Source organism: Patiria miniata, unplaced genomic scaffold, assembly GCF_015706575.1.
Source record: "Patiria miniata isolate m_02_andy unplaced genomic scaffold, ASM1570657v1 HiC_scaffold_10, whole genome shotgun sequence".
Lineage (NCBI taxonomy): Eukaryota > Metazoa > Echinodermata > Asteroidea > Valvatida > Asterinidae > Patiria > Patiria miniata.
The window spans coordinates 8,844,930-8,872,001 of NW_024037048.1; the positions used below are offsets into that span (position 1 = coordinate 8,844,930).

The following is a 27,072-nucleotide window of genomic DNA, read 5'->3' on the forward strand; positions in this document are numbered from 1 at the left end:
GTGTAACAATATGTGCTATACAATTCTAACCCCGAAATCCATCCATTTCTGAAAATTACAGCAAAAGGGTGGTCAAAAAAAATTTACACTTTTTCAGAGGCAGATTTTTCAAAATTGAAGTGGCATGTTGAAATTTTTTTTAGATGTTCCTTAACTACAAGATCTTGGTGGTATATGGTAAAAATGGCGCTGAAAATAAAGCTCAAGTTTAAAAGTAGCGGGCTTTTACAGAAGAATAGTCAAGAATGAGTTTGTCCATGTCTACGGCAGTCATGTAGATAATTTTACAATTATTGTAATTATTTGTGCGCGCAGTGCTATTGTGTTGACCATATCTCATAGACTTGCAAGTGGACAAACTGGTTTTTTTGACCATCCTTCTTTAAAGGGAAAACTACCAAGTTTTTACGAAATACCTTACTAGGATATTGGTAAATGACAGTCTAAAGCATTCTGTAAAATTATGGCACCTGGTGTGAAGTCATGTCCAAGAAAATGTTATTTTTGTATACATTTCCAACGGTGGTCGGCTGACCACTGTTGGAAAAACCTAACTATTTTTCAACTACTGCTCCATATTCAACATTTGTTTCAGTCCACATTGTGTTTGCTATTGGATACACGTTCATGAACGGGTGCAGGCCAGGTAGACTGGTTCCCTTACCTTACAATTTTCCAGCATCTATAAATTGATCCATTCCATCTTTAGTGGAGTCAGGGAACCAACCTACCGTACTTAAAATTTTTTGTTTTTCTTGGTTTTTCCAGCATTTTCGGACACAAACCTTCAAACATGTCAGTGTAACAATATTTTGATCTATTATACTAACCCCTCAACTAGTTCATTTCCGAAAATTACAGTGAAAGCCAATGATGTAGATTCCCTTTAAACCATCGTTATTTCTTAATTAAGACTTATTTTCAGCGCCGTTTTCACCATATACCACAAAGATGCTGTAGGAATATCTGAAAACAATTTTAACATGTCTCCCCAATGCCAAGAAATCTGCATCTGAAAAATGTTTATTGGACCACTATGTATATTACTTTTAAACCCAAAACCTCTGTGACTCAAATTGCATTTTACAAAATAATGATAAGTTGTCTTTTTTGTTTGTTTATTTTGCAGTCCAGGGCTCCAGAAAGTGCTATCATCATTGTTTCGACCCACCTTGACAAAGGACGAAAGAGTCAGAGCCTGGATTCAATCAGAGAAGAAATCAGATCAAAGTACAGTTGCCGAGACGGATTTCCAGACATCGCGGAGATTGTCGAAGTGACGGGGACGACTCCTGAAGGTGAAGGGATTAAGGAGCTTCGACACGCCATCTACAAGACGGCCCTGGGAATGAGGATTAAGAAAAGATGGGGTTCTGGAGCAGTGACTAGCACATCTCTGATTGGTCAAATGGTGAGATCCACAAGTTTCTTTGAATTCTGTGAACCTACAGGGTGAGTAAAAAAAATGAAACCCAAATGTCGGGACTATTGTTTTAGTGAAGTTCCACATGTAGCACTTTCATAATCGAGGATATGAAAGCCCAATTCATAAGCTTTCTTTTAGTACAAGAATCATTCAAATCACTCATGTACTTTTCAAGTTACGGAATTTTAAACACAACCACCATTTTAAGGTTCTGTCCACGGATCGCAAAGAAGTTCAGTGTTCTTTCATCAAAACGAAAACAAATCATATAGGGATGTGTGTGAATTGTTTTCGTTTTGCTGAAAGAACGCACCCCTTTTTTGGTTATCCGTGGACAGAACTTTAAAACGGTGGTTATGTTTAAAATTCTCTAACTTGAAAAGTACATAAGTGATTTGAATGATTCTTGTACTAAAAGAAAGCTTTTGAATTGGGCTTTCATATCCTAGATTTTGAAAGTGCTACATGAAGAACTTCAATTAAACAATAGTCCCGACATTTGGGTTTCAGTTTTTTTGACTGACCCTGTATTTGTTTGAGAATTCTGGTTAAAGGTAATATACGGTATGTCCCAAAAACTACAAAACCATGAGGTCAATTTTGAAAATGTTTAGTTGTGCAGATACTTCTAAGCCAAACTACCATCAACAGCGGCCATCCCCCAATCCCCCAATTTGTGACTTTTCTTTCGGCGATATTTCCAAACAGTTTGTGGTCATGTTGAGGGGCCATATTTTAGCTTATGCCTGCGATATGCTAGCCTGTCTCTTCATTGAGTTATTCGTCTAGCTAGCTTCATTGCATTACGACTGACATCCAGGGTATGAACTTTTGCTGCCATGGCGAAACAAATTGCAACAAGTTTTTTTCATATTTTTACCTGACGGAGGAAGCTGGAATTTCGCTTACATATTCCTTGTGTCCAGAATTACAAAGATGCTCGGTTTAGAAAAACTAAATGTCCGTGGGCGACGTATTTACAGAAAATAAATCGCAGATCCACTCTTGCTTCGTAAACATCCTGAGTACAAACATGTCGTGTGAAGAATTATTCCACACAAGTGCATTCTTGCGTGTAAATCTTCACACAATGGTAGTTGAGCGCATGTGTTTTGCTGTAATGTTACAAGCTACCGTAGGACTGTTGTATATTTGGCCAATCATTGGCGTACATGATGCTGGATCAATGCTGGTTCAGGGGCCATTTATTCACTTGTTTTTGAAGCCGGTCTTTATATCACATGTTAAAACACCCCCATGTGATCGAGTCTCGACCAATCAGAACTTATCAACTCCAAGGTATTTATTAATTAAATATAATGATCACAGTAAAACAATCTACCAATTTTCCAAGAAAATCATATTTTGTTGGTTTGTCCTAGATACCACGTACGTTCACCATTCTTCAAGAGATCATTGCAAGTGGGGCAGATCGTTGTAAGCGAAGCATTCCTCCACTGCCGCCAATCATGAAAGATGCTGAACTGACGAGTCATATCAAGAAGATTCCCGACAACAAGATCGAAACCGGACAGGATATTGAGGAGGGTAAGGTTTAGTTGGCAGTCTGGCGACCCTGGTTCGAATCCCACTCAAGTAACTAACGAGTAGGGCTGTCAAGTATGAGTACAGCGCGTCCCAAAATACCTGCAATTTTTTTTTGAGAGGGTGTAGCGTCGGCGCGGAAACACTTACCACCATTATTTTTATACCATTCCAAAGCTTGGAATCTGAACTTTATCCCTTGCGAATATTGGTTTGATATTTAAAAGAGTTTTGAAATTATTGGTGTTCAAATAAAGGCATGTCGAAAATGAAGGCAATTGATTTCAAGGAAAATCGATGATGCGGTACATCAGATGCAAACTCCAGGCAACAAGCTGTTGAAATAACAAAAAATAAAACGTGAACTTGAAACAAAGAACAAGATTGTGAATTTATTGAAGGTGTAGTCTGCACAGATCGAAAAGAAAAGGAAACACCGAAAGTAAAAGGCAACGAGATCGTCACTTCATGAACATGAACCATTTCCACAGTAAAAAAAATGTGCATGATTGATTTTTCTTGAAATCGGTTGAGTTTGTTTTGACATGCCTTTATTTGAACACAAATCATTTCAAAACCCTTTTGAAAATCAAACCAATACTTACCAGGGATAAAGTTAAGATTCCAATCTTTAAAATGATATAAAAATAATGGCGGCACGTGTTTCTGCCGCAACACTAGATCATCATAAAATTGTTGCGGGTATTTTGGGACGCGCTGTACAGCAACACTGACAGGTCCTTACATGAATGGATTTTTTTTTCTTTAGTTTTCCTTGCAAATCAGAATGGAACTTTATTGCCTTTTATTTTCTGACCTTCTCCGAACAGCGGCCGAGTTTTTGAGCATCAGTGGAACCCTCGTTCATTTCAGCGATCATCTGCAAGGCCTGACGAGCCTGTATTTCCTTGACCCCGTCTGGCTGTACGACATCCTCAGCAATGTTGCCAACATCAACTCCTCCTACGTCAAGGAGGGGCGCATACACAGATCCAGCTTGGAGGAACAGTTTAAGAAGAGTGGTTTCGGAGAAGGTCGTTTTGAGGAGTATCAACAACTTCTGCAGCGATTGGAGATAGTGCTTCCAATCAGCAGAATCGAGTAAGAAATGTTTGTATGTGATGCCAGTCCATCGCAGGTTACTCCCCAGCTAATGCCGTTACCCATTTATTCTCCTGGGTGGAGAGAGGCAAGTGGGGGTGAAGTGGCTTGCCCAAGGACACAACATATAGCCAGCAGGCTGAGAATATTTCTACTCCCCCTGGATGGGATGCTAGTCCATCGCAGGTTACTCCCCAGCTAATGCCGGTACCCATTTATACCGGTACCCATTTATACTCCTGGGTGGAGAGAGGCAAGTGGGGTAAAGTGGCTTGCCCAAGGACACAACATATGGCCAGCAGACCGAGCATATTTCTACTCCCCCTGGATGGGATGCTAGTCCATCACAGGTTATTCCCCAGCTAATGCTGGTACCCATTTATACTCCTGGGTGGAGAGAGGCAAGTGGGGTAAAGTGGCTTGCCCAAGGACACAACATATGACCAGCAGCTGGATTTGAACCCCTGACCCTCTGATCATGAGTCACAAACCCTAACCACTAGGCCACACTCCTCTGACGCGTGGGGCTAGACATTATAAAGTTGTTATCCTGTTTTCCTTTAGATACCTGATTCCAAGTCGACTTCCCAAGGAGAAACCAGGCCAGGATTTTTCCCCGGTCCTAGAAGATGGCGGCAATACCTTCCAGGTTCTAGAACGTCTCTACAAGCTGCCTTACACCCCGCCAGGATTCTGGAGTAGACTGGTGTCTAGAGTCTATGTCTTTCTCAAGTTTTTGGGCGAAAATGGAGGACGAAAGGTCAAGGCGATTGCCAAAAGAGATTTGAGGAGAGGGGTCCAGATTAAGAGATCATCAAGGTTTGTGCAAACTTGTAACTTATCAGTGTTTTAGTTGAGTCCTTACAAGTCCATCATAAGTCCATCACAAGTCCATCACAAGTCATCACAAGTCCATCATAAGTCCATCACAAGTCAATCACAACTCATCACAAGTCCATCACAAGTCCATCACAAGTCCATCTCAAGTCCATCACAAATCATCACAAGTCAATCATGAGTCAATCACAAGTCAATCACAACTCATCACAAGTCCATCACAAGTCCATCACAAGTCTATCTCAAGTCCATCACAAGTCAATCACAACTCATCACAAGTCAATCACAAGTCCATCACAAGTCCATCTCAAGTCCATCACAAATCATCACAAGTCAATCATGAGTCAATCACAAGTCAATCACAACTCATCACAAGTCATCACAAGTTCATCACAAGTCAGTCACAAGTCATCACAAGTCCATCACAAGTCAATCACAGGTCCTCACAAGTTTATCACAAGTCAATCACAACTCATCACAAGTCCATCACAAGTCCATCACAAGTCTATCTCAAGTCCATCACAAGTCAATCACAACTCATCACAAGTCAATCACAAGTCCATCACAAGTCCATCTCAAGTCCATCACAAATCATCACAAGTCAATCATGAGTCAATCACAAGTCAATCACAACTCATCACAAGTCATCACAAGTTCATCACAAGTCAGTCACAAGTCATCACAAGTCCATCACAAGTCAATCACAGGTCCTCACAAGTTTATCACAAGTCAATCACGAGTCGATCACAAGTCATTCACAACTCATCACAAGTCAATCACAAGTCATCAAAAGTCATCACAAGTCCATCACAAGTCAATCACAACTCATCACAAGTCATCACAAGTCATCACAAGTCATCACAAGTCAATCACAAGTCAATCAATGCGCTTTAGAAATTTATAACCTGACTTAACAGTGACTTCTTTATTATTGCCCAGATTGAGGCAAAGTATGCGAGTAGGACTGAAGTTGTCACGGACCAACATCATGTACTGGCAACAAGGCGTATCAGTACAGCACAACACGGGTCAGATCTTATTGAAACCCATCACCTTCCTAGGCGACAAGCCCGGCATCTGTGTCAGGATTAGCTGTCATATTGGCGAGTTTCAACCCATGGGGTTCATGGTGGATCAAATTGAGAACCTCATCAAGGAATGGTACCCAGGTAAGCATCTGTATTACATTGTATTACATTGTATTACATTTTATTACATTGTATTACATTGTATAACATTTTATTACATTGTTCTAAAAATTAATGTGGCCTGACGTTGCGAACTTAGCAAGTTCATCTTCAGAGGCTAAAACAGAAAAGCCTCTGAAGAAGAACTTGCTAAGTTCGCAACGTCAGGCCACATTAATTTTTAGATTTATATATTTCAGGTCCATCCAGTCAGTAAGCAGTTTGCAGCAGTCTTACTTTTTTTCATGTTAATTACATTGTGTTACATTGTATTACATTGTATTTATTGTATTGCATTGTGTTACATTGTATTACATTGTATTACATTTTATTACATTGTATAACATTTTATTACATTGTATTACATTGTATTACCATGGGGTTCATGGTGGATCAAATTGAGAACCTCATCAAGGAATGGTACCCAGGTAAGCATCTGTATTACATTGTATTACATTGTACTACATTGTGTTACATTGTATTACATTGTATTACATTGTATTACATTGTATTACATTGTACTGCATTGTATTAGGCCCCCCAAAAAAGTCTTTTACATTGCGACAATGAAGTGCTGGTGTAAAAACAACTTTTACTTAAAGCAGTCTTTTTGGAACTGTATTTGGTTTGTACTAGGCCTGTTGGGAGTGGACGAATTCACTGGGAAACCGTTGATTGAGCGCCTCGTCCCCTGCCCAGTCTGCCGAAAACTGAGCGTCCAGACTGAACGTCCCTTGGCTATGACTCACAATCTTGAGAGTGATGAAGTTTGTCATCATTTCTCCGTCAGTAAACTTGCTTTGTCAGCGACGATGAAGGGTATGGAGCACGCGGAGTGCCCTAGACATCAGGAAGGTTTGAAGTTACGGAAACTCATCCCCGATCTTTACTTGATAGATCTACCTGTCGGGATGCTGAATAAGAAGGACTTTGATTTTGATCCTAGAGTAAGTCCGTCCCTTGGCAGTGGGGGCTACGGTGAGGTTTTCAAGGCCCAGTTCAGACGTGAGGATGTCGCTGTCAAGATGTTGATCAAGTCAACGTTTTTCAACAGTCGGACGGATTCCGGTTTGCATTCCTCCGCAGATGAGGATAGTAAAAAGTCGAGTGCGGGCAGCGATCGATCCGATAGCGGCAAACAGTCTGTATCGCCCAAGTCGTACGACGAAAACAATGCTGACGTCAATGCCATCTTTGTCATGGAAGGGTTCTCCAACCTCCGTGGGGAAGTTGCCACTATGTCGAAACTCCGACATCCGTGTATTATTCACCTGATCGGGATCTCAATCCAGCATCTCTGCTTTGCCATGGAGCTCGCGCCGCTCGGCGACCTTGCCAGTCTCCTCAAACGCGAAATGGAAGCTCAACGGGGATTCTTCACGATCAACAGCAAGATTTATCGGACCATTCTCGACCGCGTCCTGACTTTTAAGATTGCCATGCAGATCGCCCGTGGAGTCTCCTACCTCCACAAGCAAAGGGTCATCTATTCGGATCTGAAGACTGACAATGTCTTGTTGTATTCCATGGACGTGGAGGCACCAGTTAACATCAAACTGACGGATTATGGGATAGCTCGGTCCATGGATCTGCAGGGCGCCAGGGGGCAAGCCGGTCCCACAGGCTTCTGTGCACCAGAGATACAACGAGGGAGAACTTTCACTGAGAAGGTAGTACAGAAATTTAAGATTGAAATTTTAGCAGCAGCAAAACTATTCGCACTACAATTTTTCCTGCACAACTTTGGTCATCTGTAATGAATTCACTGATATCTTCACTGCCAAAGCATTTTTGTATAAAATAATAAATAAATAAATTGTACCCTTCATAAGATGGAATTTTGCGTTTGGGTGATGTAAATCAATACTAGGTTTTGTCCTTTACCGACGTATAAACACTGTACACTCAGTGTTTTACCTCCCGAGTGAAAGTTAGGAAAAATCACTCGGGTGGGACTCGAACATCACCCCTGATGCAAAATTCCATCTTATGAATAGTTTAATTAACCGATCCCGCAAGCTCGCTGGTCGAGTGGTAAGACGTCTGCACTAGAAAGCAGGAGGTCGTGGGTTTGAGTCCCACCCGAGTGATTTTTTTCCAACTTTCACTCGGGAGGTAACACACTGAGTATACAGTGTTTGTACGTTGGTGAAGGGCAAAACATAATATTGAAATAAATTGTAATGCTTATATAGCGCTTTCCATCGTTTCAACAATCTAAAAGCGCTTTACAATTAGTCCCCCGTTCTTCGGGCCACGAGACCATGCGGCAGTGAATATCAGCGCACATTCGGTCTCTACCCTCACAGGTACCCTTTTATACACCTAGGTGGAGAGAGGCAATTGTAGTTAAGTGTCTTGCCCAAGGGCACAAACACCATGTTCCTGGCAGGGTTCGAACCCACGCACCATCATACATGAGTCAAACCCGGTAACCACTGGGCACATTTGTGTGTGTGAATTGCACGTTGCATCTTAGCACAGTCTGCGAAGCACTCTTGTCATTTAAACTGCTTTCTAAATCTTCTTGAATCATTTTACTTTGTTGATGAAGTTTGATGAAAGATAACAACCCCTTTTTTCTAGGTTGATTGGTTCTCCTACGGCATGCTTATCTATCATCTAATGTCTGGAGCATGGCCTTACGATAACCTCAAATCTGCGGTCGAGGTTCGTAACGCCGTCAACATGGGCATCAAGCCCGGTTTTCAGTTCCGTGACTACACAATCGTCTCGTTGTTCCCAAACCTTGAGAGATTGATGATGAAGTGTTGGCAAGACAACCCTTTGAAGAGACCCAACGGGGAGGATATTGCCGGGATGATGCAGGACGCAAGCTTCACATGTTTGAGAAACGTCCTTCGATTTGATATGGAGGAGATTACGTGTATTCACCCTGGCGCGTCAGAGATTTCATATGTAAGTCACAGAACTGATGTATAGTTATTTACTCATTACATTTATCTGCCTAGCGTATTCCCAAATAGTTGATCCTTTCCAAACCACATTGTTTATTGACTTGATCTCCCCAGAACCAAATTGTTTGCTCAGTCATGCGGAAATCACAGCGTGTTTTCCCTGAACTCTACTCTTTTATATAATGTAAAAATCAAGGCCATATACAGTGTGTATCAAAAAAAATGCAAACAAAATACAACGGAATGTCAGACATAGAATGAGTAACCAACATAGATAATATAGGTATGGTTTGAAAGATATGCCTTTTCACTTTAAAATGAGACATCAAACGTCCAAATCTGATAATTTTTGCCAGAATTATGAGTAATTTTCCAAGAGAGGACAAATTGACCATGGGAGCAAGTTTTCAATTTTCGGCATAGGGACAAAGGTAGCCTAATTGCTTCTGTGTGGATAATTGCCTGCAGGTCTACAAAAATGTGTTAAGCGAGTAAACACAATTCTAAACACTTTCTTACTATCAGTTTATAAACATGGTTACATGCTAAACTTTTTTAGCATGAGGTGATAGCAAGAAAGTGTTTAGAATTGTGTTTACGCGCAAAACACATTTTTGTAGGCAAGGCAAATATCCACACAGAGGCAATTAGGCTACCTTTGTCCCAATGCGTAAAATTGGAAACTTGGTTCCATGGTCAATTTGACCTCTCTTGGAAAATTACTCATAACTCTGTCCAGAATTATCAGATTTGGACGTTTGATGTCTCATTTTAAAGTGGAAAGGCGTATCTTTCAAACCATACCTATATTATCTATGTTGGTTAGTCATTCTACGTCTAGCATTCCGTTGTATTTTGTTTGCATTATTTAAGGTTGTCCCACAAAAAACCTTACAGTCGAAAACCAATTAATGCATGTGGGTTTTGGAATATTTTCAAATTACCTCTGAAAGTCATATCGACCATACAAACTTTATTTCATTCAAATCGGTGCATTCGAACAAACGCTATGCTTCATCGAACTCAAGGGTTGAAAATCGTCTTGAGCCACTTTCCTTGAAAGTGAGAAAGCGCAGTTAGAGAAACACGCAAAGGATTTATTTCCTTTGTTCAAGAGTAACGTGTGACTTGTTCTACCGGCTTTGAGCTGTAAACTTGATGAATAAAAAAGTGACCCAAGTGGTTTTTCAAGTCCCGTATTGTGATTGCTGTATCTTTTGAACAAAACATCTTAATGAAACCAACTAAAAAGCATTTGGAAGACCAATTATTCTACTCAGCAATACATTAGACACGATTTTAAATACTACCCTCACTTTTCTGAAAACATGCCCGACAGTTTTCTTGTCGACAAGAGTGGCCCATGATAAAAAGTATTAAACACTGATTTCTGTTACGGCCCTGCATACAATATCTCAAATGTTACATGAATAATTTGTGTTGCATGTGACCGTTGTCCATCAGGTTGATGATGAGATGGAATTGGTTGCCAAGGATACGGACACAAACTTGGAAGACCATCTCAAAGCAGGGGAAGACGAGAAACAAAAGCGGTGTCATTCTCCGAGAGTTCGCAAGCAATTCAACCGGGTAAAACAGAAGTGGTATTTATACACGGTGGTCAAAAAAAAAAAACGGAGCGGCATACTTCCACTACCTTGAGACTCAAACCCCCTGTACCAATGGATGGAGAATCCTTTTAGAAGAATTATGATACCAAAATATCTCAATTCGGTCCAGTAGGTTTTGCTGCAGAGCCTATTTTGTGAAGCTCATTTCTTTCATGTGGGTATTATGAGATAACAATCCCTCTATCAATTACAATGCAAGTCAAATTCCCGGGCGCGGTTTAGTAATTCATCGGGCCAAAAATGACCCCACCTTGCTTCACAAAAAAGGCTCTAGAATGAAAACTACTGGACCGAATCAGGCGATTTTGGTTTCATATTTCTTCTAAAAAGATTCTCCATGCATTGGTATATTTGGTTTGAGTCTGTCCTTATTCCAAATGACCAATGGCAAGACCCAACAAAATGAGTCACGAGTCTCAACAACTGCTTTTGGGCATTTGCCTTTTTCACAAAAATGTGGACAATTCAACTCAACAAGTAACGGAATTGTTATAAAGTCAACCACATAATACAATTTTTAATGATTTTTGTTCAGAACTGCGAGCGGCTCTGGCTGTGGACAGGCGAGGGGGGTAGTCGTCGGTGTACCAAGATTCATATCAGGTTTTTCAACGAGGGAGAACTTTACCCCAAATCCATTGTCGGATCTCGAGCCAACTGTTTGGTTCAGGTTGGACTCTGGGAGCTCGTAGGCACAAAGGTAAATTGAAATATCATTGTAATCATTGAAATCATTGAAATCATTGAAATCAATGGAATCATTGTAATCATTAAAACCATTGAAACCATTGAAATCATTGGAATCATTGAAATTTTTGAAATCATTGAAATCATCAAAAATTATCGAAATCATTGAAATCATTGAAACCATCATAAACCATCAAAATCATTAAAACCATTAAAACCATTGAAATCATTGGAATCATTGAAATCATTGAAATCATTACAGTCATTGAAATCATTGAAACCATTGAAACCATTGAAATCATCGAAAATTATCGAAATCATCGAAATCATTGAAATCATTGAAACCATCATAAACAATCAAAACCATCAAAATCATTAAAACCATTGAAATCACTGGAATCATTGAAATCATTGAAACCATCGAAACTATTGAAATCATCGAAACTATCGAAATCATAGAAATCACTGAAATCATTGAAATCACTGAAATAACTGAAATCACAGAAATCACAGACATCACTGACATATTTTATTAAATCAAGTATTTAGCTGAATGTCAACAAATGCTGTCTGTTAGCTTGACATGCATGTCATGGAAAATCTTGTATTTCAGATGTTAACCTACAGTAGAGCACTTCTATACCCAATAAATGTTCATACTGAAAATAGATTTTGCCTTTTTTTTTATATCATTTTTCTTCACAAAATTGTGATGCTAGTTGTTTCATAATCATCACTAGACAACGTGAAGCTGTTTGAGTAATAACGACAAATGAAATGTTGTATTTTACATGTATTAGGACAATTCCATTCAGCTGTTTGGTCCGCCTGACGTCGGCCCACAACATATCGTCCATCAACACGATTTCCAATTGGACGCTGAGGTTGTCTGTCTCTGCTATCAACCAATCAAAGACAAGGTAAGATAAGTGTCATTGAAATCACCTGGGGTCAATATTATGGAGCTCACTAAAGCACCGAAATTAGCTAAGCGTAGAAAATGTTGACTTAGCAAAAATGGGTAACCAACCAAAATGCTATGCAATGTGTATTGCCTATGATGGTTTGATCTGATACACCGTGCCCTCTGGAGACATGCACACAATAGGGAACAAAAGATTGTATACGTCTCCACAGGGCAATTTCTATAGATGAATACGTCTCCACAGGGTTTTCACGAAATGGATTTTACTTAAAAACTAGGAATTTCCAAGGTATGTTGATCTGTCGCAAATGATAGAGTTTTAGAAAAGGGATAATAAGTCCGAATTTCAGCCAAGGAAATTAATTCGGGTTAAAATAAGAGCATTTTGAAACTGTACTTTCAAACTCAAAAACTTTAGTACACAAGAACAAATAAATGTCTCCACAAGGATACAAATTTCAGTATGTGTGTGCTTTGCTTTGACAGTCTAACTTGTCAATATCTGCGTTGAGTTTGTCACAATTTGCTCCTTTTTAATCTTTCTACCCAGACCATACAAGGCCACTTGTTTGCGGGTTTGGCCGATGGTCATTTGGTCATCTTCAATCACGCCGCCCCAGAGACCAACAGAACCAGCGTCGGCAGCAGAAGCAGCACCCACGAGCCCTGCTGGTTCAAGACTAAGACGTTAACGTTTGAGAATAAACGTTGTAGCCATCTGGAGTTGGTTGTTGAGAGGGAGGAACTGTGGATTGCTTGCGGGACCAAGTTGCGGGTTCTCAGCACGGAGGTGAATTCACGAACCCACAAACGTTTTCCTTTCAAATGTAGCCCCTCCAGTTCTCAGCAATGTTGTTGTCAAGTCATTAGGTCAAAAAACAGTCTCTGGTTTCTGGTATGGAGCTTGCCCCAAAAGTGGTGCGGCGAAGCGTTTTTTTTTTTTTAAACCCTACTTTTTTTTTCTTCAAATGTCGGCTGATGTTGCAGATGACGCTTCGATCCCCTTAAAACTCTCAAAAATATCCTTCAGGGTGGAGCTTGAAGTGACCTCAGTAAGGCCTAAGGCTTGAGAAGTCTGTGGCGACTTACGTTAGGATCTCAACCGACACGAATGTTCTTCGGGAAATTTTGTTAGTCAAGACAAAAATCAGGGAAAACGGTAACGTCAGACCATACAGCGACATCGACATCGTGCATAAGCTGCCAGGCTGGTCATTAGTCTGCTCCCTTACATATTGCGCTAATTAAAAAGCGTTTACAGGTTCCAGATACACGACCATCGCTCCCTCAGTCTGGCTTCCAGACGCACAATAACAAAATAACAATACCGTCTGCAAATGGTGCCCGACTAAATTTATTGCCAAATATATGGGAGCCCAGAGAGGCCACATAAAGCTTATACTCGATTGTAACCCCCTCTAAAAACACGTTAAAATTGTGCAGCAGCAGGATTCCAGTCAAACCAGTGAGTTTGGCGGTTTTGAGACATCATCTTACATTAAAAAAAATAATTAATTTTGCCGACGCACGTGGCTACGGCGATGCGCGAGCATACCACAAACCGGAGACTTTTTTTGGCCTTACAAGCTCCTCCAGTCATCACAAGTCATAACAAGTCTTCACAAGTCATCACAAGTCCATCACAAGTCATCACAAGTCATCACAAATCATCACAAGTCCATCACAAGTCATCACAAGTCATCACAAGTCATCACAAGTCATCACAAGTCATCACAAGTCATCACTAGTCATCACAAGTCATCACAAGTCATCACAAATCAATCACAAGTCATCACAAGTCCATCACAAGTCAATCACAAGTCATCACAAGTCATCACAAGTCATCATTAGTCATCATAAGTCATCACAAATCAATCACAAGTCATCACAAGTCATCACAAGTCATCACAAGTCAATCACAAGTCATCACAAGTCATCACAGGTCATCACAAGTCATCGTTAGTCATCACAAGTCATCACAAGACACCATTAGTCATCATAAGTCATCACAAATCAATCACAAGTCATCACAAGTCATCACAAGTCCTCAGAACTGCTCACCAGTCATCCGAAAATACCAGCTGTTCATGAATTGTGCATTATGACAAAGGCTTTTTTACTGTTCATCCCCTGTTTCTAGATCATGTTGCTGGATGCAGCGATCACCGTGACGTCTCGAGCAGAACACACCATCTTGGGTCTGGCTCATCACCATGACAACCTCTTCTGCATCATTGACCGCTCCTCACGAGTCTTGCAGTACAGCATGGCCACGAGGCAACTGGTGCAGATCCTACAGTGCGGCAGGTTTGAGTTGGAGAAAGGGGTTTCTTTGATAGCCGATGAGGAGGAGGAGGTTGGAGAAGTTGAGGAGGTTGAAGAGGACAGCAAGTCATCTCCAAGTTCAGACAGCAGTGAAGATAAAGAAATGTCTTTCCGAGACTCGTACTACAGTACTCCTGAGCAGCAGATGCAACCATCGTCCACGTTACCGGCTCCACCCAAACGCACCATCACTGCATCTTGCAAACATCCCGGCAACTCCAGAGATGACGCTGGCTTGCATCGACCATTCAGCGAAGGATCCGATCGTCGGCGATGCAGTGTATCGATTCCCGAAGTCCAGGCCATCCTTACTGTCAAGGATACACTGTGGATCGGCACAACACACGGCGACATCATCATCATGTGTGTAGATCCCAACAACCGACAGGGGTTCAAGTTTGGTGAAGTGCTGGCTGTCATGGGACTCTTCCTAGAAAAGGACGATAAGAAACAGCCGATCAAACAGCTCATGAGAGCTGGGGAGGAACACGTCGTGGCTTGGCAGGAACTGAAGTTATCATCGCCAGGATCTTTAGTCTCAGATACCAGGGAGGATAAGCTTCATCATTATCAGCTTCTTGTCTGGCAAGCTTGGGGATCCGAGGACGTAGGAAAGTTTGATCACATCCACACAATGTTGAATGGAGCTGAACAGCTGAGCAACTGAAAGAAACAAACAAGATAAGCCTTGCCTAGATGAATTGGACCAAATTCCTAGTTCAGTATTTACGCTCGTCAGTCAGTGTCTCAGTCAACCAGTCTGTTAGTCAGTGGTTCAGTCGTGGTGTCTGTCTGTCTGTCTATCAGAGACTCAGGAACTCGGTCAGTTCGTCAGTCAGTTTTTCACAGAGATGGCACTTTTTCCGGTTTTAGCCGGAATTCCATTTGTGTTTTTAACTCCGTTCTTTTTTTCCGGCCGTCAAAAAATAACTGGAAAAAAGAAAAGAAAAACTGTGGACACGCGTTGATTTTTACCTCGTTAGCGCTCTCGAGTTTAGTACTTGTAGGCCTACATGTTGTAAGGATAGCGCAGGTACGGCACAACGTTGTTCGTTGAAGTAGTCTTAAAAACAAGTCTTTGTTGTTGCCGAGCCTGCATGCGATACAAGCGGCCAACGTACTTGCATGCAGTATACAACGGCGCCTCGCGTGCTGCACCGCATGCGGGCGTGTTGTGTGCTAAGCACACAAGCATTCAGCCTGGAAATCAAGTCTATCATTTCAGTTATCGGTGGTTTCCGATCGCAGTGATATACGTGAATACAAAAAACACTGAGTACCAACCAAGTTTTCGTCGCACGCATCGCATAGTGCAAGGATCATGTACACCGACAGTGTCGTGGAATTGTGCATGTTTCGTGTAAAATAAACGTTGGAAATTTTGGTAAGCAGAATAAATAATAGGAATATGCAAAAATTCAAAGTGATTGAACGAACCGACAGCTTAAACATTGTTAAAGGCCATAGAAGCAAAAATATAAAAATAAATGGAACTGGGCTTGCCTACAAGAGAAAGATGACAACGGGGACTTTGTGTCGGAGTGGCGTTTTCACAAAAAATAAAATTTGTCAAGACTCGTCAAGCCGGCCAAAAACCAAGTGCTATAAAGCCATGATATGAATTGATTATACCTGTATATAATCCAAGTATGCTATATTCTATCATCGAGCATTATGCTGCATGTAACTATCTTTATTACGGTTTAGGATGTAAAATTGTAAAAAGAATGTTCTGAAATTGTAAAACAAGAAAGACAAAAGTGGTTTTGAGTAGTAAAACAATTTGCATTGTGTACAGTTTCACCTCTCGTGAAACTGGTTCGAATCCCCCCGATGCATCATGCATGATAATGTCGAATGCGTTTGTCATATATTGTGTTGTATTTTCTTCGCCATGTAGTTAATTGATCAAATTTACTACTTATAGTTTTGTTTATATAAATAAAACCTTCAAAAGGTGTCATGGAAATTCATTAAGATGTGCCTTGCAAGACTACACAATGATCACTGTGTCTAAACTCTAATACTACGTAGTATTTTTGAACAACTTTCAAAACATTTCTTATTCATACAACTCAAGTTTCCTGGATGTGCACATGAAATGTTGAATATATTTTTCATGTTAAACGCAACTAATGAGTGATTTTGTGGATTTTATCAATTAATTTACAACTCGTTAGCATAAATGGATCTTCCATTTGATTAAATTATGAATAATTGAAGCAGTATAAGACACTTTTTTGTATCATAATCAGATTTTTGTTGAATTGAAAAAATAAATGGTTGTACAAATTTTGACCTTTTTTAAAAATTTCAAACATGGTGCCATACATAACATTTTAAAAGTTAGATTTGTATATGATTGCAAGTTTTTCTAAAATATTTTACTATTCACTTAAAATCGTATAAAAAGGTATATCCTTATTGGTGAGATGGTGGTGTGTATTTGAATGATTTGCTAATTTCAAAGAGATTTAATTTTAAATGTATGTTTGATTTTTTTAAGATTGTTATGTACATAATCATTTTTTTGAAGTGAATTTTGTATTCTAGTGACAATGTTTGCATTCAAAATGCCTCGAAGTGTTACAATGACGAAATAGGAATTTGTTTTTATACATACATTGTTTACTTATCTGCTACTCATTATTGTCTGATTGTACTGTCTACTAAAGTTGAGAACTTTTAGTATCTTTACAGTTTTGCCGATATTGTATAAGAATATCTTTACTACTTGAAAAGAGAGGATGCAATTTTGTTTATCTACTGGTAATTTGTCAACGATCAAAGTGAAACTCAAAACAACTCCAAAATTCAGACAATTGTTCATGTATTTTATTCAGTTGTCAAATAAGGTGTATTTTTTTCAAGGCAGATTTTCACACAGGTAAATGTTATATATGTAGAGCCATCTGCAAAGCGATATTTACCAGGTAACATTTTTGTTCAGAACAATTTCTTGTTGTATACACAGTCCAACTCAAAGCAATATTTCAGAGAATTTTGTAAAGAAACTGCAATTTCATTTGGATTTAATACCAACAGAGGAGAACGAAATAAAGACATTTATTTCAAGAACGATTTCTCCTGAATATTTTGTCTGCAAACTATTTCTAGCATGCACTTACAAGAAGAAGAAAACTGTTTTCCGCCCCATACGCAAAAAGGTTTCACTTTCAGAACTGAACTGAGCTATGGTTTTGCCTTGTGATATCCCCCCCCCCCCCGACTGAACTTTTTATGAACAACAGCTGTTTCGAGCAAAAATTCACAATTTTAGGATAAAATCCGAAGAAAGTCAAAAATTAATCGGATACCAGAGTACCGAAAACGGGGAAAAAATGCCGAAAATGTCTTAAGTTGCCCCGCCCCCTCCGATTCTCGGAGAAGTTAACGGCGTACTGTAATACCGCCCTCTCGTGACTAACTGCAGATATGCAGCCATTTCTTCATTTCCTCCTCAACGATGTTGAGCGAAAGGGAGTGACTGAGAGGGTTCGGCGAGACTTTTGCAATGTTTTCCAAAAGATGAACTTGTGTCACTCGTAAAAACAATCACCACTCGTAAAAGCAATCGCCACAATGGTTGCTGTTCACACCAAGCAAGGTCAATCAATGTTTTGAACTTAATTGGCAACAAAAACATGACGGACACTTTCGTGTTTACAGCTTATCGTTTGTTTAGCCCAGGACAACGGGAGTCGATCCAGGGTATGAATCGCTGACGGAGAGAAGCCTTCTAATTCTAGAAGAAGTAGAATCTCTCCTGCCAGTGCCATAGCGAACAAAATTATAACATATTTTTTTACATATTTTTACCTGATGGAGGAAGCTGAAATTTCGCTTACGCCTACATATTTCCTTGTGTCCAGATCGGTTACGATCGGGTCACAATGTCCACAACATTTTTGCAATGAAATTGAGATGATAGGAACAAAAAAGTGGCGTCAGGTGGCAACATCTTTTCCTTTAAAATAAATATTAACCTTTAGAGCGTACCTACCTGAATCCATCAAAATCCACACCCCTGTTTCGGGGGATTTCGGCGGATTTAGGATATTTCCATGGATATTGAAAAAGTTGGGGGATTTTGATGGATTCAGGACAGTGAGCCTAGCGGTACTGCAGGATTTTGATGGATTCGGGATGCCCCCGTGCATATTGAGCAGTTGGGGGACTTTGATGGATTCAGGATCTCAACAGATTTACTCCCGCCTAGCGCCTAACTGGTGGATCGGACTCACTGGCCACCATCACTTTTTGCATGGCACAATTGGTGGATTTTGGCGGATTCAGGATAATTTCTAGTAAATATACCCAAGGGGTTAGGTTCAATACAATATTTCCCTAACTATTCCTGCAATGTGTGTGTCCCTGGTAGAAAAAAACACGTTGCACATCACCGCAATACATGTACATGTACTAGGAGATGCCCGCAATCCTGAGGCGAACGTTGTTCAATGCTTTCATAATAAGTTGGTTGGGTTTTTTTTATTTTGATGTTTGCAAATGCATATCCCTTTAATCATGGAGGAAGGAACACAGCATGGAAAAAGGAACACAGCATGGAAAAAGGAACACGAACTTCCTCTCCATGCTTTTTAAGTACACTGCACGCATTACCCTGCGGCCCGCACACTAACCGGCTAATGCCACGCCCCCAGCCCACCCACATTCCCTGGCCCGCCTCCTGGCCCGCCTCCCGGCCCGCCCCCTTCCGATTATATCCAAACTGTGTAATGTAATGCCGCCCTCTTGTGACAGCAGATGTTCAGTTTTATTTTAGCATTTCCGCAACGATGAAACTTCTGAAACGAAACGATGTTGAGCGAAAAGGAGCGAGAAGGTTCGGCGAAATTTTTGCAAGATTTCCAAAAACATGAACTTCTGTCACTCGTGGAAACGGTCACCAATCGCATGGTTGCCGTCCAGAACAAGCAAGGTAAATCAACGATTTATACTGACCACAAAACTATTACGAAATAAGTGCTAAAGTTTGTTATGATTCAGATCATTGAGTAGTGCATTGGCCATTGCCATTGAACTTGCGTGTTCCGCGTAAATCGATGATTCAATGGCCCGCTGCATCATGCATGCTCTGAGCATGGAGGAAGGAATGCTCTGAGCCATGATGTAGCGCATGGGCGTCGTGAAGGGGGGGGGGGGAGGAAAAAGGAAAAAGAGGTGCGAACTTATAATTTGATGGGAGGAGGGCAAATGTTCCAGAAAGAATGTTGCAACCTGACGCTACTTCAGCAGTTGTTTACAATGGAGAGTCGATCAAGACAAATTTTCAAAGTAAGTTAAGTACTAGACCCGTGAACGTGGCGTTGTATACAACGCCACGCTGTTGTGTATTTTTGAACCTAGCGAAATCGATCCGCCATACATAATTACGTATGGATGTTGAGTACTCGCCTAGAAATCTAAATTTGCCCGTCCGATTGTTCAGGCTGTGTAATATCGACGAAAACTGCCATCCATACAAACGTGTAGAAATTAGATTTTAACCCGACAAGTGACCCTGACAAATGACCCCGGACGAGTCGCTTGGACAGATTGACGGCTGTTTCATGTCGCAACCCGAAAAAAAAATCCGCACCCGATTGGCTGCTCGGCTCATCTCGTGTACGTACGTGTGCGCACACGCACGTGGGCGCACGTGCGCCCGCGTGCGGTGCGGTGAGAGAGGAAAGGACTTAAAACTTGTCTAAAATGATGTCTCTTTTAGCTGCGACAGTAAACAGCCGTCGAATCATACGAAACAGGACGGTACTATAAAACGCAATGCGCATGCGTCAGTTGGGAGAAAATGGCAGCTAGCAGGACTTCATGAACCGGGGCCAGAATTTTCCTCAAATTTCGTCAAATGCAAGTTTTGACGTACAAACAGATTTCAAGACAGCTTCATATGTGAGTACTTATTACATGGGCAAAGTAACGTCCAGTGTGTGTAACGGAGGGAGTCAGAGGGACAATCTCGCCAGGTTCGAAAAAAAACAACAGCGTGGCGTAGTTTACAAGCCACGTTCACGGGTCTAGTTAAGTACTAAGTAGGCCTATGCCTAGCCCCTAAGCCTATTTTATTTCTTAACAGTAACACAAAATTTGATATATTTCGGAGTAATTCAATTGCAGAATACCCTGCCACTCAGAAATACACCCCTAAACTTTCTGGCTACGAGGTTGGAATCGCTGGAAAAGAAACAATTCAAGTCCATGCCAGCTACGCGGATACTGAGTGGGGGTCCATTATTTGAGAACGAAGCAACACAAAAGGAATGGGAGTTGCTGAAAATTTTTTTAAGTCCAAACCAACCACCCTGTTGGCGGTTACGAGGCTACGGAGTGGGAGTCCCCTTGAATATGCTTGAGAACGAAGCAACACAAAAGGAATGGGAGTTGCTGAAAAATTTCTAAGTCCAAACCAACTACCCTGTTGCCAGCTACGCGGATACGGAGTGGGAGTGCAGTGGAGCATGACACATAGTACACACATGTAGCGTTGAGAAGGTTTATTGAGGGCAATCAACCGTGACTCCGTAGCCGTCTACGAGGGGCATAGACCGAGTGGCGGGGTATTCTGCCAAATTTGTGCCTATATTTCTCTGTCCCAGGCCAGATTCATGTCTTGCAATGAATGACCTTCATGATATCTAAAGAAAAAAGCGGCGTCAGGTTGCAACATTCTTTCCAACGTTCCCGGCTGTTCCCACGATCAGAAAATGATAAATTGAGAATACGTTGAAATTTTTGGGGAAAATGTGCTTTGCCCCCCTTGGAAAAAATCCTGGCCATGCCCATGATGTATTGCAGTGCCTGTCAACTGCATGTTGACGCCCTCAACCGACGCGTGACAAATGCACTAAGTTGGCCACACATTCCCCTACAAATCTCTCTAAAGACTTTGGGAAAGATTTCCATATAAGAAGTTCACTAATTTTCCTCTGTATTGACTAACAAGCCCCCAGATAGTAATTTCATGTCATCAAAGTCAATTTGAGCAGTGAGAAAATACAAGCATTTTCTTAGAAAACACAGAATTTTTCAGTCCAATCTCATAGGGTTTGTACACAGGGTGTTGAGTGAACTTCGTATATTGTATGGAAATCTTTCCAAGACTTTGTCAACATATTCCTTACAGTTCTCACATGTAAGGTACAAGAAAATTGAATTCAAAAATGTGCAATTTTTTGCCACGGTCACGCACTTATTCCACCTGGGACTCACCCAAACCTTGCCCGGCTAACCACTACACAGGTCCATGAAGAAAATAAGGATCCACGATGAAGATTCAGCCTGCAATTGCAGTGAAAAAAGGAGGCAGAACCGACAGCCGATCAAGTATGCGTCGCCGGACAGAGCTGCAATTGATTTGTGCACAAACAAAATTTGTGTACAAAGCATGGGCGTCGCCAGGATTTTTTCTAAATGCCTGTATTTCTCTACACATTCTCGATTTATCAGCTCTAGAGGGGGGCAGGGACAATTTGCCCCCCCCACCCACCCCATTAAATTTACACCACTATGTCTTCGCGCCTCTTTTTCTTTTCAGTGCCCCCCCCCCCTTGCCCCCCCCCCCTCCCTCGCGACACTCTTGGTACAAAGGAATGGCAATGCGCGGCGATTATACAGCGCGCGGCGATTATACAGCGCGCGTTCAACAGTCACACTTGCCAACCGGCGCTGCATGAGGCTGAAGCGCACACCTGTTTGATGCACTACTGTTGCACTAACTATGAGGTTTTGGGTCGGGTTTGCACAACGTTACCTGGGATACAAGTAGAGATCGATGATTAAGATTGAGGTACTAAACGGTTTACTTTTTTAGGTTTACAGAAAAGTGAAAATTGACCATTAATCGTCGAGGGCCCTGTTGTGAATACGGAAAGATTTCCATACCTGGACATCACTTGACACCCTGTGCACAAACCCTATGAGACAGGTCTGAAATTCGGAAGTGTTTTCTCAGTAACTAAATTCTTCAATGAAGGTCAATGAAAGGAAAAATTAGTCAGTCGGTATCTGTATGGTTACGTTGCAGAAACCTATTCAGGCATTATCGCAACGGAGTATAGGTACTCAAGGCACTGGGAGTTATGTCTATTATTAGATGAATGAAGTACATGAGAAATATGAGACCCATTATGTAGCACCTTTTATTGGTTTATAAGGTGCTGCGGCCACTGCCAGGACACCGGGGCGAACCCCTTCTCTTAGCGATAAGTGTTACTGGGTTCTTAAACGTGCATTACACAACACACAGGACCTACGGCTTTACGTCCCATCCGAAGGACGAAACAAGAATGGTTAAGTGCCTTGCTTAAGGGCACAAGTGTTCGCCGGCGGGCTCAAACCCACGTCACTGTTGCCTCTGAAACACCAGAACATGAGTTCGGTGCTCTTAACCGCTAGGCCATGACACTCCACTTGTGGCGTCAGGATGCAGCATGCGTTCACATTTAATTCACTTTTCAATGTGTTGACTCAACCGTTTGTTTGTTTTGCATGCAGAGGCCATTGATGCAATTATTCTACACTCGGAGAGCGCGCTCGAGCTTCTCAGAAGAAGGAGAGTGAAGAAAGAGTACCTCTTCCGTCACCTTGTAAATGAGAAAGTTTCCGCATCACCATCTGCTGATAAAGCAACGCTCATCAGCAAGCTGCTGTCGCATTGGGGAACGGACATATCTGGGCTACGTATTGAAGAAGATGTAAGAGTATGCTATCTCTGTCCTTACATGGACCATCCTTTCAATGGTGCAAGCATTACACATAGATTTTTGTACCTAGGTATCCTTTCTTCGTTCACGTTCGTTTTCACATTGCATACTTGCGTGAGAATGAAAATGTATAACGACGCAAAGATTTACCTACCTACAGCCGATGGGTTCTAGATTTAGTCATGCTGGCTTGAATGCAGTCCATATCAGCGGTCATTTTAGATTTTTTTGTAAGTGCTAATGAGTCCTTTAAGTTTACTCAACAAAATTGTGTATCCTGAGAGACATTTTAGTCTCCTATTTAAGTTTCCGTTTTCACCAATGACCGCCACAAATTATTTCAATTTTTTTTTCATCTTTGTACTAGTACACCGAGTTCCACTAGTCGACATGTATTTTAGATTTTTGGAAGTGAGAGGTCAATTTTTGGCACGATACATGTATTTCTCTTTTACGTCAGATGATTTTTTAGTTTCCATAAATAGAGATGCTAGTAACAATTTCCCAAAGGCCTTTTTCGAAGGTGATTTTCTTAAGGAATCAATGTACTGAAAATATACAAATTGTTGAATTTTTGCATGTCATTTTTCTAATTCAATGGTTTTGGAAGTGCGTCACCAGGGTGAACTTTTAGGCTCTATAGCTGGCACAATGCTTCCACCATAAACATTATTATAACACCTCACCCACAGATTCTGTGTCTTGATTGGCCGAGAGCGAGTCACATGTTACTTTCTAATTTTGCTATCTTTCTGTGCACGGCCAAAAGCACTATACCCATAGCAACCAAAGTACTATACCATTAGCAACCAAAGTACTATTTCCACGGCGCGGTATTTGTGTGCAAATGGATGCTGGTGTGCGCATTGCGCGTTGTGCGTAGCGCGTATTATTCCAAAGAGAGCGCGCCACAGACTTGGGTTCAAACATTTCGTGAAGGGGTAAGAGAGAAATACATTTTCCACCAATTTTGTATTTAAATTGAAGTTTATTTCAACTGTGTTCAGATTTAAATAATTTAAAATATTAAAATCAAGCAGAATCTGTGAATGAAGTGTTATAAAACAAATATTGAATGCTTTATCTCGTGGTGAAGTAAAACTAGCCTCCCTCGGTGATCCATGGACCATTCTATTTTCCCTCGGCTTCGCCTCGGGAAATAGAATGTCCATGGATCACCTCGGGAGGCTAGTTTTACTACGCCACTCGAAGCATTCAATATTTGTATACTATACTGATTGATTATCAACTATACTTGTGTTATAATACTTTTTCGAAGTTTAAAGAAACTCAAACTAAGTTATTTTCATTTTTATTCATTCGAGGATTGGAGAGAGAGTCCTGCGAAAGACAGAACACCATCCCCGGATCTTACGTCAGAACGCAAACCAAGAAATGCACAAGTACTCGCTGAACAATTTGCCGCGTGGTTCTTCAACCAGCTTAACATGCTCGGTCGAGCTATGGCAAGCGATACCCCAAGCGTCTGGGGACCGCACCACTTCTGGGAAGACTGTAAACTCAGGCTTTGTATCACAACGTCCGAACAACGCGATGAACGTTTCTTCGGCGCCGAGTGTGTATCTCAGAGATTTCAAAGCTTTGTTCGTGACGAGGGCTTGATTTTTAACCCTAACATTAGTCATGAAGGAACGCAGGGGTTAGACGACCCTCACGGACTTGTGATGGTTAGGGTTTGCGGGACTGTTCATCGCTTTAATGAGTGCTTGGGACTATTTGAGCAACAGTTTGGACTCATCCGAGATCCTCTTAAGGAGAATAACTGGAAGATTAAGTTCATCGAGATGAAAATGAAGCAGGCGACAGTTGAGAGGATTCCGACATTGCCAGCTGCAACAGACACAACGCTAGCTGTCAAGTAAAACATCAACAGGACTTCAACCTAGGAATGGCATAGGGCAAGTTCGCGCAAGGACTATAGTTAACCATTGGTCGACTAATGCTTGCCCGAACTATGTCTAGTCGACGATGGTCAACTACGCTAGTCGACTATTTGGAACCAACCTACTGGGGTTGGTTGCTTCGCTGGTAACCAATAGCCGTGCGTATTCATAACGTACAGCAGGGAGCCAGGATCCAGACGTTTTGCAATGACATTGACCAGCGTTTGACTAGAGACGTTCGCACTTTGCTATTAGTGCGCAGGCGTAAGGTACGTCACAAATCAACCACTAGTCGACTAATGGTCCTTGCCCGAACTTGGCCATAGCAGCTCTATTGGCTCTGTGCATGAACCATAGGTGGCGCTCTTTTGACAACTCATGGGAGGAGAACATAATATACAAATAATGAATGTTTATGAGTGCAATGGTAACAGTAATTTCATTCGTTGACAGATTGAATGGTTCGCTGAGTGGAATGGAACATGCCATCTGTCACCAACTGAAATTATTCTTTCCATTGCACGAACGTGAAACATTCATTATTTGGTTTATATAGGGCGAGTCAAAAAAGCAGAACCCAAACCCAGAGAAATATATTTCATATTTAAAAAAATATGTAGCACCAAAAATAAAAATGACTGGTAAGCCAATTTAATCAAGTACTTTTAGATAAAAGAAAAATTACTTCAGTTGTTCAATCCGTTCAAATTATATCACCATTTAAACACAATGACCCTAAAATCTTTTTCGTCCAAAAATATGATCAATCTCAAGAATTGTCGTTTCAATTGTCTTCAAACATCACCAGCGATAAAACCTCAGTTTAGAAGTTAACAATATTCAACAAAGTCCTTTTCAAGGCCCGTCTGTAAAAAAAAAGTGGATTTTATAAATCCTATTGTTGGCCAAAGTAGGGTTGTTATTAAAGATATTGTGTACCAGGCTATAGTTGTTGAAACAAGTATTCGGTGTCATTTTCTTTGTTCTTCCAAACAGTCAAAACACACTAAAATTTAGTTATTTTTTTTGACAAAACTGATTTAAGGGTTACTTTGTTTATATGTTAATGTTTAGAACAATTAAAATGATAAATGGGCTTCCCAGTCATAATCAATTTTGGTGCTTCAAAGTTGTCAATATTCTGCACTTTTAAGGCTAAAAACATAATTAAAATTATAACACCTCACCCACAGATTCTGTATCTTGATTGGCCGAGAGTGAGTCACATGGCATTTGCTACTTTTGCTATCTTGCTGTGCACGGCCAAAATTACTATACCCATAGCAACCAAAGTGCTATATGCATTGTGTGCAAATGCATACGGTGTGTGCATTGCGCGTTGCGCGCATTGTTCCCAAGCGCTAGTGCTGCAGAGCTGGGTTCAAACATTTCATGAAGGGGTAGTTAGAAAAAGTGCAAGTTAATTTTCCACTAATTTCATATTCAAATATAAGTAAATTTTAATTGTACTCAGAATAAATTAATTAGTTATCACTTAAAATCAAGCAGAATCTATGGGAGAGGTGTTATAAAACAAATATTGACTGCTTTATCTCGTGGTGTAGTAAAACTAGCCTCCCTGTGCCCGACTTTTTAAAAATATTTTGAAAATTCTCTGATTCTAATTTTTTTAATCAATGCCCAATGGCATGTTAATGTGGTCATTGCTGTTCTTTGTGCTTATAAAGCTCGGTGGTCGAGTGGTAAGACGTCTGCACCTAGTAAGAAGGAGGTCGTGGGTTCGAGTCCCACCTGAGTGATTTTGTCTCACAATCACTCGAGACAACACGGAGTATACAGTGTTTATGAAATACTTCGGTGAAAGGCAAAACCCGATATTGAATCTGTGCTTATACTCTGCAC

At 41.0% G+C, this 27,072-nt stretch overlaps 2 protein-coding genes across 3 annotated transcripts in view; both read left to right on the top strand.

Moving 5' to 3' along the window:
- Positions 1-15,693, top strand: part of LOC119737081 (leucine-rich repeat serine/threonine-protein kinase 1-like) — a 41,978-nt gene extending 26,285 nt beyond the window's left edge. The window contains exons 15-26 of the mRNA XM_038211175.1: positions 1,130-1,411; positions 2,809-2,974; positions 3,802-4,072; positions 4,637-4,891; positions 5,849-6,078; positions 6,733-7,766; positions 8,683-9,015; positions 10,479-10,604; positions 11,181-11,345; positions 12,133-12,252; positions 12,808-13,047; positions 14,398-15,693. Coding sequence (XP_038067103.1) covers positions 1,130-1,411; positions 2,809-2,974; positions 3,802-4,072; positions 4,637-4,891; positions 5,849-6,078; positions 6,733-7,766; positions 8,683-9,015; positions 10,479-10,604; positions 11,181-11,345; positions 12,133-12,252; positions 12,808-13,047; positions 14,398-15,249 — 4,074 coding nt within the window. The 3' untranslated portion in view covers positions 15,250-15,693. The remainder of the gene's footprint in view (positions 1-1,129; positions 1,412-2,808; positions 2,975-3,801; positions 4,073-4,636; positions 4,892-5,848; positions 6,079-6,732; positions 7,767-8,682; positions 9,016-10,478; positions 10,605-11,180; positions 11,346-12,132; positions 12,253-12,807; positions 13,048-14,397) is intronic.
- Positions 15,694-19,339: 3,646 nt separating this feature from the next.
- LOC119737091 (uncharacterized protein C3orf38 homolog) lies at positions 19,340-25,292 on the top strand. 2 transcript variants are annotated; one of them, XM_038211185.1, is made up of 3 exons: positions 19,340-19,524; positions 23,097-23,302; positions 24,631-25,292. In XM_038211185.1, exons 1-3 carry the CDS (start codon positions 19,404-19,406, stop codon positions 25,186-25,188), a joined length of 885 nt encoding a protein of 294 aa, XP_038067113.1. In that variant the 5' UTR covers positions 19,340-19,403; the 3' UTR covers positions 25,189-25,292. The 2 variants fall into 2 exon arrangements, with proteins under 2 accessions (XP_038067113.1, XP_038067121.1); XM_038211193.1 differs by having other exon boundaries at positions 23,097-23,296.
- Positions 25,293-27,072: the final 1,780 nt, after the last annotated feature.